Genomic DNA, 12,734 nt, shown 5'->3' on the forward strand with positions numbered 1-12,734 from the left:
TGACACCATCTCCACTAACAGCATGTTTCACTCGCAACTTACCACAAGATGCTATTTCGTCGGTCTGGTCCCCACAGTCGTCTTCCCGGTCACACAGCCATGCTCTGGGAACGCAGCGCCCATTTCCACAAGAAAACTGGTCCACCTGGCATGTTCTGGCTAAAATGATCAATTAATGTACAAAGAATAAATTTAGAGGCCTTTTGAACAACATTAAGGATAAAATAGATCATGCAATAACCCTTTTACACATAAGATGTTACATTGCTCTATTACATATTTTTAAAATAAACCTTTATTAAATTTTTGGTAATGCCAGCTTGCCTGCCTTTTCTAAAGTTCACATGCTTTGCCCTTCAATTAAAATGAATGCTAAGTGACAAGATATTCTGAAATCCTCACACACTTCCATAAACGAAGCTATGAATTCATTATTTTACAATTTTTGCCCAGCACATGCTTGTGAATATATGGCTGAATTAAATTTCATCCAACTTTTAATTAACAAAAAATAATTTTGCAAAGCCTTTGCCAATAAATCAAGAAACTTGCTGCAATGCAAGAGGAAGGATTTGGAGCTATCAGGGTAACTGGTTTCCAATTATGGGGTCAGAATTGTCTTTGTCCTCTAACATTTTCAATGCATTTATTTCTTGATCTCCAAATTATTTCAAGGATGGATCAACAATGCAGAAAACATTTTCTAAAACATACATTTAGCCTTAAAATGGATTTTTTAAAACTTACTTTTAAGCACAGTTATATAAAAATGTATGACTTTTTAATCAAAGTATACTAATGAACTTTGCTTTGGGCTCTCTTAAGGGTTTCAATGAACACACACAGGGAACCTTGCTTTCTCCAGTAGCCTAAAGCAGTGCTTTAAAATTATTCAGTAAAGGGGTTATGTTCTACAAGGGGTTTGATTGCCTTTTTCTATGATGATCAGATCAACTTTTGAAAACATGAGAGCCTAGATAGCCTCCCTAATTCTTCTCCCGGGTGTTAGTTTGTCACATACTTCTTTTTATTTTTTATTTATTTATTTTTTTGGAGTATAGTTGCTTTACACTGCTGTGTCAGTTTCTGCTGTACAACAAAGTGAATCAGCCATATGTATACATATGTCCCCTCTTTTTTGGATTTCCTTACCATTTAGGTCACCACAGAGCACCTAGTAGAGTTTCCTGTGCTATGCAGTAGGTTCTCATTAGTTATCTATTTTATACATAGTAGTGTATATATGTCAATCCCAATCTCCCAATTCATCACCCACCCCACTTTCCCCCTTGGTATTCGTATGTTTGTTCTCTATATCTGTGACTCTATTTCTGCTTTGCAAATAAGATAATCTATACCATTTTTCTAGATTCCACATACATGCATTAATATACGATATTTGTTTTTCTCTTTCTGACTTACTTCACTCTGTATGACAATCTCTAGGTCCTTCCACGTCTCTGCAAATCACATACTTAGTTATTTTTAAATGTTTGATTTTTTTTTTTTCCTTCTGTCACTCTGAGCTACAAACCTGTTTTCCTGAGTTATCAGTAAACCAGCACTCCTTCTTTTTATTGGACCAAAGGAAGGAGTGGGAAATGTTGAGAAGGGGACACTCAGACCTATCAATATTTGGGTGAGATAAAGATTGGACAGTTGAGGAACAATTAGGGTCTGAGTTCCTGTGGCTATGATTAGAGAACATTGCTTAGTTTATAGATGTCCTCTTTTTTCCTGGGCTTGAGAATCAGAAGGATGTGTTCCTATTTCAGCAAAACACCCTGTGAACTTTAATACTGATGGTTGGTATAAAATAGAGTATGGTTCAAAGTCATCTGAACACAGTAGAATGAGTTTCCGTAACTTAGGGTTTCAGAGGTGATTTAAAATAATTTCTTAAAAGTCATATACTAGTTATTTCCTTTAAGAAAAGTGTACTTGCTAGGTAAAGATGTATACCTATTTTGTGAATATTTAAAAGATTACTTGAGAAAAACAAATGAAACATTTCTGGCTTGATTTGTTATATTACATTGGATATAGTGTTTCTACTCTGTGTCTATAATTAGAAAGACCAGGAAAATCGTTACAGTATGCATTTTGCTTTGATTATGTGGATAAGGGTCCTGAATCTAAAATATTTTATGTAATATCTGATTTTTCCCTTTTTACAAATAAGTTGCTTTAGATTAACAGACTTTAAGGAGCCCAACAAACACATATGATTCTGAAGTTTTCAATGTTGAAATTTTAAAGTAGGGTTCAATATTCCTGTATTATTTTATTTTGTTAACCCTATGGATTTTCTGCTAAATTACTCTAACATTTAGGCTAAATCAACAAAGTTCCTAGGTAATTTTAACAAAACCATGCCTACTTGGAAAAAAATAAGTATATATTTGCATTAGCCTATAGAAGCGTGAAGATGTTGGCTTTGCTTTACTTGGTGGGAAGGGGAGGGCATAGAGCTATGAGACAGATTATTAATTTTTTTCTTACATGTCTCTGTATCATTTCACTGGTTGCAGCAAATACTTTTTACCTTTTGAGTTTTAAGAGAACTTTAATAAGACAGTTTTCTGAAATTCAATTCTTCCTCCTGTCTTTCTTCCATCTCTCCCTCTTCCTTCCTTCCTTCCTCCCTCCCTCCTTCCTCTTTCCTTCTTTCCCTCCCTTTCTCGTTTCTTTTGTTCTCACTACATTTCTTTCTTTCCTAAATCTCTCCTTTCCTCCCTCATTTCCTACCTATTTTATTCCTTCGGTCTTTCTTGTTTCTTGCTTTAAAAAAAAGATATTATTATATATTTTCATCTCCATTAAACTCTAATTGACCCATAATAAGAGTATATTAAAATTTCCAATACAATGTTTTTCTGTTCAATGTCCTTGTATCACTCTCCTAGTCATTCGGGTTTAACTCTAGCAAGTTTTCTCAGATGGTCTTCTTTCATCAGGACTGCTATGCTGATTAGAGAGAAGAATGAGAAAGGATTCCTAGAAACCTATCTCACATCATGTATGACCTACCTCACATTGTTATGGGATAGGAATTTGTGTGTCACTTCATTAACTCAGATGCTTGAACAACTTTTATGACCCCTTATTTCTAAGAGTATTTACTGGCTTATTATAAAATATATGAATTCATTGTCTTTTCTAATCATGGAGAAAATGATCTGCTTAGTCTACCAGGCAAATTTAACTGATTTCAGATAAGAAAGATGCTTCATTCCATAAATCTACAAGTACTGTCTATATGATATAATCAGATTGACTAAATTATCACCTTTTAATCACTAGATTTGTATCAAGAAGACACAACCTTTACTTTCTCAGTTCTTGTCCCCATCAGCTCTGAGTTAGTTTGGAGGTGAGATTAGCAGAGCAGCCCCAAAGGACTCTAATTTTGTAGCAAATGCTGCTTTAATGAGGAGGAAATTTACACCTCCTCAGTGGAATTGTTTATTTAGCAGTGAATCAGAAATTCACTGTCACAATGTGAATTTTTTCTACCCATCACTAATTATGCTTCCCCTGCAGTCATGTATCAGTGAGAAATCCCACAATGCACAGGAACAACAAGGAGGGGGAGAAGAACAGAGCTTAACACATTGTTCCTAAACTTTACCTGTGCTGTATTTTAATCGAAGCATTCCGTTTAAACAAAACCTATGTCATATAAAAATATACTCTTCAGTTTCTCGTGTAAAAAAGTCTGATGTTTTTTAATACACCAGGTTTTCTTAATGCAATCCTATCTGTCTAGTTTGAATTTAGTTAAAATTTGTGGGGGGATATGAGAAGAACAAATATTATGTAATCAAACCAGAGTTCTATGCTGTGGGAAAAAAGCCAGATTGAAATTGCCTAGGCTTGAAGCCACAGATCATCATGATTACTATGGGGAAAAAAAAAAATTCAAATCTAAGTACTTCTCATCTTTGTCCTCTGGGTCTCCCTCAAAAGTAGGCAAAAACATTTTGTTGTTGATGGAGAACAACTCCCAAGCCCTGCCTATTAGCTCTGTTCTGCCTGCTTTGCATACGCCGTTTCCCTTCCAGGCACACTTTCCAACCCTCCACCCTCTACGGACTTCACCTCACCCCCCACGATCTATACTCATCAATCACTCATTGCTCTTTCAGTAAAATGTTTCTATCATCTAGAAAAGTATCGGGAATGATATCATTAATACCTGTTTGTCATCATATAGCTCTATCAAATCTTAATATTTTACTATATTTGCTACAGATTTTTTATTTAAAAAATTATGTATTATAGTTACATTTGAAGTCCCCTGTGTAATCTTTCCCAATCACATTTCCCTCTCTTTTAGAAAGGTAACTGCTATCCTTAATTTTTCTTTTTTTCATTTCCATACCTATTTTATTTCTATTTTTATACATTTGTAAATCAATAAGCACATATAGAACTCTTGTATTTTCATATTTCATATGAATGGCACTGAATTGTTTATATTCTGCAACTTTTTCGGTTAACGTTAAAATTAATTCCTGTTGATATCTGAGTTCTAATATTTCATTTTAATTATGAATAACATACCATTGTGTGAATATAACAGTGAATATATATATGTATATACATGTGCATATATGGAGATACATGTATATATTTCCTTTCTCCTGTAACGGGCATTTGGCTTGTTTTAATTTCCCACTATTACCAGTGTTAAAGCAATGAAATTCTTATTCGCATCTCTATGTGCATAGGTATTGGAGTATAAACCTAGAAATAGAATCATCGACTTGAAGGTATGCACATCTTCACATTTATTGGATTTGGCCAAATTGCTTTACAATGTAGAAAATCAATTTATACACCAAGAATGTATGATGATTCCTTTTTTACCACAATCTTGTTAACACGTGGTTTTATCAGATTATTTTTTCTAATTAAATAACTTGAACTGTTATTTAGTCATTTTTCTTCAGCTTTTTTTTGGTAAGGCTTAGCTTAGACATCCCCTCCTTCAGGAGGCCTTCCAAGATAGCCAAAGACTAATTAGTTGTTCCTTTACATGCTCCCATTTGAGGGTCAACTTAGCACTTTGAATGCTGCATGGGAATGGCCTGTTTACATGTCTTTCCCCTCACCTTAGCTCTTAGCTTCTTAAAGAAAGGTATTACGTATTTTTCCTCATTCTGTCCCCAGTGCTGTGATAAATATTTATCAAATTAGTAGATCCATGAAGGATAAATCCCAAAGAAACATAATAGAAAATTGGCTTCTGGTAGGAAATCATATTCTTTTAGATATAAAGTAGTCACAATGCCAAAGGCTACAGGATAGTGGAGTAAATTACAAAATAATCCCCTTATGGGAAATAATTTATCTAGGATACATATCCATGTACACACCTATAACTAGAAATGTATAGAAATGGCCCAGCCAGGGAAATTATCTAATGAATTTGCCATATTTTTCCAATATAATGAGCTATATGACCTATTCATTTTGGTAAAACAAAAGGGAAATACATTGTAACATGACAACATAGTTTTCAAAGCTAAAAGCCATATTTATTTTTCTCTTTGCTCTTTTTATTCACTTTGTAAAGGTGTGCAGTGACCATAATAGCTATCATAAATATACTGACAAGAAGACCTAGTAGTGAGTGGCAAACTCAGCAGCCGTCACTTAAAGTGGCACTTAAGGTGCAAGCAAGTGGCGTTCTATTTTCTAGTGGACTGAAGGCCTGGAGTGGCTTAGAAATCTTACTAATTAGGACTGATTGTTTTATTTGCTCCTATACATAGCATTTTCACTTTTACTACTACAACTAGCTAGTCAATCCCTAATCCTCCTTTAAAAATCACATAGAATGAGAATGTAGCTAGGGATTCAAAGATTTACTGCAATGGGATAAATTATATGGAAATATAAATAGGCTTAGTGGTCTTGGGACTTTATAAAAAAAACAAGAAAACAACTATCCCACATAAATAATATGCCAGGAACAGAAAACAATTTACAGACGTATTCTACAGCAGACTAAATAAAATACATAAATTATTTTTTCAAGGTTTAAAAATAAAAAGTAGTTCTCCATGTGAGAGGGCCTACATCACAGTATACTCACGAACTTCTTCCTCCATTGCCAAGTAAGATTTAGCAGGGACAAGTCTTGTCCAAGTAGTGTATCAACAGTCAACTCATATGAATAGATAAAGTGCCAAATTACTTTGGAAAGCAGAATCATACCCAAAGATGAAGTAGAAGATAATTTGTATTCTAGCCTTTGTGGCATCAAACTCTGAATTCATTTACTACTGCAAAAATCAGATCATCAGCACTAGGAAAGTCAGCTTAGTTCAAGGTATTGACCTGCATTTTTATGGAGACTAACTTTGGAGGAGATTTATGTATATATCCAAGCAAACATTTACCTGCGCAAGTCTGACTGGATTCATCTTCATTACTTCCACAATCATTAGTTCCATCACAAAGCCATCTTTTGGGGATACAGCGATTATTCTTGCATTTAAACTGATCATCAGGACAGCTATGATTGACTGGGGTGAGGCAGGGAGGAGAGGAGAAGTAAGTTGAACAATTTAAAACTGGATAAAATTATGATTATTTTAAGGAATAGTCATGGAAATTTTATGGTAATTATAATATTATAGTACAACTAATCTATATCTTCTGTCATTCACTGTCTCATATTTTATACAAAATAATAACACTCTAGGCTCTGTTAAAATGTAGTAGTTTTACAGAAAATATCAAGGAATTAAAGTTCAGATAAAAGGGAATATACTCATTTTTCATGTCTTCAGTAAAACCAACTACATCCATTAAGTCTCTTTTCCCATCATTTATCACAATAGGAGATTGAACTTCAGATTTTTTACCGAAAACATTGAAAATTAACCTCAAATTTTAATGTGGAATGCAACAAGTATGTGTCAAATAATTTAATCACATATCAAAAATATTTGTGTTTTTTTTTTTTAAACCGCACATCCACGTCTTGAAACATTAAATAAGCCTAATTTTGTTATGTTTTGCTCAATGTTTTCTGGGACCGGAAAGAAAATTCGAAAAATAAAAATGCATCACTTGTGACCTGGAGTTGATGTTAAATATAAGATCCTGAATAATTTTAATAACAAAAATAATCATCATGAGTCTTTTCCCCTAATATAAACAAATAAACATGCAGCCACAAAATATACTGAGGACATGACCAACCCTCATATGGGAAGCTGAGCACAGCTAAGGATTAAATCTCCAATATCTAAGCACAACAGGAGGCCATTTTAAAGTTAACCTCCTGTGATTATTTGTCCTGCTTTCTGGAGGCTAAATTCCTAACTGAATTGGCATGATCTTCAGTATTTGTTTCATAACTTCAACATTCTTTCTGAAGTAATTTTCCTTGTGCCCAGTAGTTGCACTTTTGTATGATTAAAAATAAATGTTGGTACTAGTTTTATTTAGAATTTGAAAAATAGCCATTTTATCATGCTATTGCATAGAAAATGTATTCCTTTCTAGTCAGTTTCTACAAAACACTATTTATTTAAAGTAGCCTTAGTGATAAAGTGGTTTTATCACTTTTTGGAAGTTTTTATTCATACATAGTAAAAAATAAATAAATAAACAGGAGGAAAGGGCCTTATGTTTTCTGGTATTTGAGCATGATTAATATTTTCTACTCACTTCAGGGACTTTAGCAAGAATAGCTGCTCAGGAGGATGAAAGTCATCCAATATATTAGAGGGTCAACATTTTAAAGTATTAACATTATGCATAAGCACTTCAGTGAAGCTTGATCAAAGACCTTGGCAATTCTCACAGTGTTATAAATGGGAGGTTAAAAAGGAGGACCGAATACAATCCATTGTCTTGTGATTTGGAGTTGAGAAGTAAAATGATAACAGAATTCAAGGTCGAAGCTTATGAGTACTTACAATAAAAAATAATCCCCTGAAATGAATTATGCAGTGCTGAAATATTAACCATGGAACCCCAGGAATCTAATGCTGCTCAGAATCACAGCAATGTTTAAAGAAGACACCATACTGCTGGGAGGTGGCTAGGGATATTTAGTTTTCCATTGTCCCATGTATTCAGTCATTCATCCATCCACATGCTAGTTGCTGTTCTAGACTCTGAGACTAAAAAGATGCTACGTCATAGTGTGTCTCCTCAGGAAGTCTTCTCACCTATTAGATGCATCAAATAAGTAAGCATAAAATTGCAATATGGTTTGGCAACTACCATAATAAGATAATATCCAAGAGATGTTTAACTCAACTGGGCTGTATCAAGAAGGAGATATTTGGTGTTCAAAAACGACTTCCCTATGGAGGTAATGGTAAACTACGGTGAACTCCATAACTGGGAACAGACAATGCAATATCACAGAAGAAAGAGGACATTTTTTAGAGATGTACATGTAGTTCAACATGACAAGGACAAAGAGGCTAAGTGGATACATGATAGACATTTAAAGCTAAAAATGTAAATGTGAGACACAACATGAAGTACTTTCTGTGGAGTCAATAGATTTTAGAATTTATCTTGTTGGTTATGCAGTTATTGAAATGACAAGATTAAATTTCATTCTACAAATACCACTCTGGAAGCAATGTGGAAAGTGGGCTTTTTTTCTTTTTAACATCTTTATTGGAGTATAACTGCTTTACAATGGTGTGTTAGTTTCTGCTTTATAACAAAGTGAATCAGTTATACATATACATATGTTCCCATATCTCTTCCCTCTTGCGTCTCCCTCCCTCCCACCCTCCCTATCCCACTCCTCTAGGTGGTCACAAAGCACCGAGCTGATCTCCCTGTGCTATGCGGCTGCTTCCCACTAGCTATCTATTTTATGTTTGGTAGTGTATATATGCTGTGACAACGAGAGAGAGTGGCATGGAAAGTGGGCTTTTTAGTTAAGGGAAGAATAGTGGTAGGAGTAACAGCAGGACACCCACTGCATTCATCTCAGGTAGGAGCCTAATTTATGCAGTGAAGATTTAGATGAGGTAAGGATAAAAAATTAATTACTTAAGAGGTAAAAGAGATGAGATTTATTGATAGAATTGAATATGGACTATAGGTAAAGTAGAAAACACCAGGAAAAGTACATGGTGCAGGTTTGGGTGATGTGATGAAAATAATGAAAGAAAAAAATATTGACTAGGAATTTTAATATTACAGTTAACAGTAGTAATGCCCCCTATACTCATAGAGGAGATGAGTTTCTTTATGAGTTGGTGAAAAGAACAATCACACAGAACAGGGACCTACAGGATAAATTCCTAAATACTGTGATGAAATATGTGTGCTCTACTCATGCACTCTGTGACTATGCAGGGAGCTGATAACGCAGGGAGCATCCACTGTAACCGTGAATAAACATTGTGAGTCATGAGGAATGAGGCAATTAATCTAATGAAGGGGGAAGCTGGGGCGAAGTGAGAGTAGCATTGACATATATACACTACCGAATGTAAAATAGTTAGCTAGTGGGAAGAAGCAGCATAGAACAGGGAGATCAGCTGGGTGCTTTGCGATGACCTAGACGTGTGGGATAGGGAGGGTGGGAGGGAGGCTCAAGAGGGAGGGGATATGGGGACATATGTATATGTATAGCTGATTCACTTTGGTGTACAACAGGAACTAGCACAGTATTGTGAAGCAATTATACTCCAATAAAGATCTATTAATAAATAAATAAATAAATAAATAATACATTGTTTGTGTTAAAAAGTAGGAAAAAAAAAATCTACCCTTAGATGAAATGCTCCTCCCACTCCAAAATTTTTGGCTAATTGTATCAATTTAGTACTTAACATTTTATTTGTGGCACACTTTATAGAGAATAGATAGTAATAGGATTGAAAATAAGAAGTTCATAATGTTGAAGTCAGAGTGCATGTTTGGAAATTAAGAGAAAGTAGTATTAGATTTATGTATTAATTACAATTTATGTACTATGTATTTTTATACAATTTGGAAATATTTTTTAAAAGTCCATATTCTTGGAATTTTGTCCCCAAATTGTATGCTATAGATGCTAAAACCAATTTTGTTCATTCTTAACAAGGAATCTTTAAAACTTTATTTTTATATTCTTGATTGAAATAAAAAGGAAAATGGAGGGTTGCCAATTAACTCTCAATTAGTTTAGCCACTTTAACTGAAAAAATGTCATTAACTGAAAAAAAAAATCATTTTCTTTTAAAAATAATATATATAAGTTAAATCAAAAGACAAAAGATAAATGTCTGTCACATACCTCTCTTCATATAAAAATATTTCATATCTCTCAAAACCATTCAGGTAGTGATTCTTATCAAATGTATTTTCAAAAGTTTACTTAATCTGCTTCTCAAATTGTTTTCCTTCCATATTTGTAGGACATTTCTTCATCCCTACCAGAAATATGAAACTATTCCTATTACAGCAAATGATAAACAACTAAATAGAAGCTAAAGGGGAGAAAAATCAAACCTTTAATTTCTTTAATAGTCTGAGTGTCCCTATGTGTTTCCTACTATGTACTGAGCCAGTGAAGTTAGGTAATAACATATTCCAAACCCATGTCTGTTTCCTTGGATCATCTTCAAGGCTCTGTTGCCAAGGAGCAATGGAGTGGATCGTGACCTTCTGTACGAGTAATTCTGCCTTGGGGGAGTTTAAATTGATTTTCCACATCTTTAAATTCAGAGATCCAAAGGGTCTCCTATAGCAACCTTCTAACAATGGTACGGTGGCACTGACAGCACAAAATAGGAAAGAAGAGAATTTCTGGAGCAAGCAAAATGGTAATATTCAAAGATGGGGAAGGATGAGAAAAACTGTGCTTTAAAACTATGCAAAGGAGATAATCTGAGGTCTAATCTCTATATAAAAGGATGACTGAAAAAAAAAAAAAAACTAAGTTCAATCTGCATCAATGATATTTTTAGATTTTCCCAAACTGCTTTGATAGTTCACACACTCAAAGACTCAGAAAGTTTTAACATAACTTGAAGGAGAACATACAGCAACTGACTGAATCTTCATCACTTCCATCTAGACAGTCATCATCGCCATCACATTTCCACCGAGCTTGGATACAGTGTCTGTTTTTGCAGCGAAATTCTCCAGCTTTACAAATGTGAGGTAATTCTTCTCCAGGATTAACTACGGTTAAAAGAAACCCAAGGTCTATAAACAATACTAGATATATTCAGTTCATTAAAATGTAAATTTTGTTATAATAACAAAATACTGATCTCATTTCATTTTATAGAGAATATGAAAACATCTCAACATTGTGGTGGCAACCAACTCTGGAAATGAGAAAATTTTAGGTTTTTCTGACAATAATTATTCTACTAAGAATTCTAAAGATTCATTTTAAGCAACTGTCTCCAAAATAATAAATAATAACAACAATAATACAATACCATCTTATATTTATGTTGTTTGTAGTTTTACTTTTTAAAGAGCTTTCATTCATAATCTCAGCTGATCATCATGACAATCTATGAAGAAGGCACGGCAAAGAATTTTACTACCTCCACCTTACACATAAGTACACCAAAAACTAATCAAAGTGAAAAGACAAGGGAATAGCACACAGCATTGATGGCTGTATTTACTTCGCTGGTCTGCAAGTGGAAAAAAAAAAAAAAACAACTCAGGTGTGGTTAAGTATTCAAGGAAGTATTAAGTTAATCAAAATGATTATATACTCAGAATCTATGTTCCATATATCCCATGTTCTCTGATCAAATGTTAGGAATTCTACTGATTGGGATTTATTCACAAATTGGAAGTGTTGCTATTCTTCTGTTCTCTTTGAGTGGATTCAATAGAGTCTGAAAAGTGAAGGGAAATGTGGCAATGGTTAAAGTAAATGATTTGTATTTCTTGGACTGAAAATGGTGTTGAATTATCAAAAGCTGGTTTATTACTAGAAGAAACAGAAGCCAATTTTTCCACCCCAGTTCTGATAGCCTTCAGCTTTATTTTGGGTAACTGCTTTGGACTGATGAACTGTCACAAAACCTATGTGCACACCAATAATAAGGAATAACGAGAAAACATATGTGGCTTTTCCAGAACACTCTGTGTTTCGCTCTCTTAACCCTTACATTTTCCCTGCTGCAAAGAATGGAAAAGGGAATGTGACGCTGAACCATAACTGCAGAGAATCTGCTTCAAAGAGTTATGCGTGGGGCTGGGCAAGGAAAGGCGTCCCATATAATCCAGATTCTTATTTAAGGCCTTAAGGATGAAAAATAATCAGTGTGGTGAATGAAATATTCAGTTAGATCAAAGGTAATCCTAGGTGTCTTCTGTCCCCTCTCAGACAAGCGGACACTGTATACAGGGACTGACAGTAATTTTTCCTCCCTGTTTAATCTTTTTCAATATCAAAATGCTGAAGCAGCAATTTCTCTAATGTTGTCTTTCTGTAAGGTCACTTGAAAGTAACAAATTTTGTAAATATACATATTATATATATACATATTCCTGTATATACATATTCATATATATACATATTCAGAGAGAGAGAAAGAAAGAGAACAAATCTCAAATAGGAAATTGCAATAAATAAAAACAAAAATGGGAGATCATTGGGTCTCCTATTCAACCCCAGGGTGCCTTTTTATAGCAGCAACTGGGAATGAGTATGAGACTCAAGACAAAGTGGAGGTGTAGGGACTTCCCTGGTGGCACAGTGGCTAAGAATCCGCCTGCCA

The 12,734-nt window shown here is 34.3% G+C and overlaps 1 protein-coding gene across 1 annotated transcript in view; it reads right to left on the reverse strand.

Moving 5' to 3' along the window:
• The window catches only part of LRP1B (LDL receptor related protein 1B), a gene marked incomplete at its 5' end in the record, with an annotated part of 1,526,008 nt that overhangs the window by 720,260 nt on the left and 793,014 nt on the right, over positions 1-12,734 (reverse strand). The window contains 3 exon segments of the mRNA XM_057550915.1: positions 43-159; positions 6,411-6,536; positions 11,026-11,166. Coding sequence (XP_057406898.1) covers positions 43-159; positions 6,411-6,536; positions 11,026-11,166 — 384 coding nt within the window.

The sequence above is a fragment of the Balaenoptera acutorostrata genome, chromosome 8 (assembly GCF_949987535.1).
Source record: "Balaenoptera acutorostrata chromosome 8, mBalAcu1.1, whole genome shotgun sequence".
Classification (NCBI taxonomy): Eukaryota; Metazoa; Chordata; class Mammalia; order Artiodactyla; family Balaenopteridae; genus Balaenoptera; species Balaenoptera acutorostrata.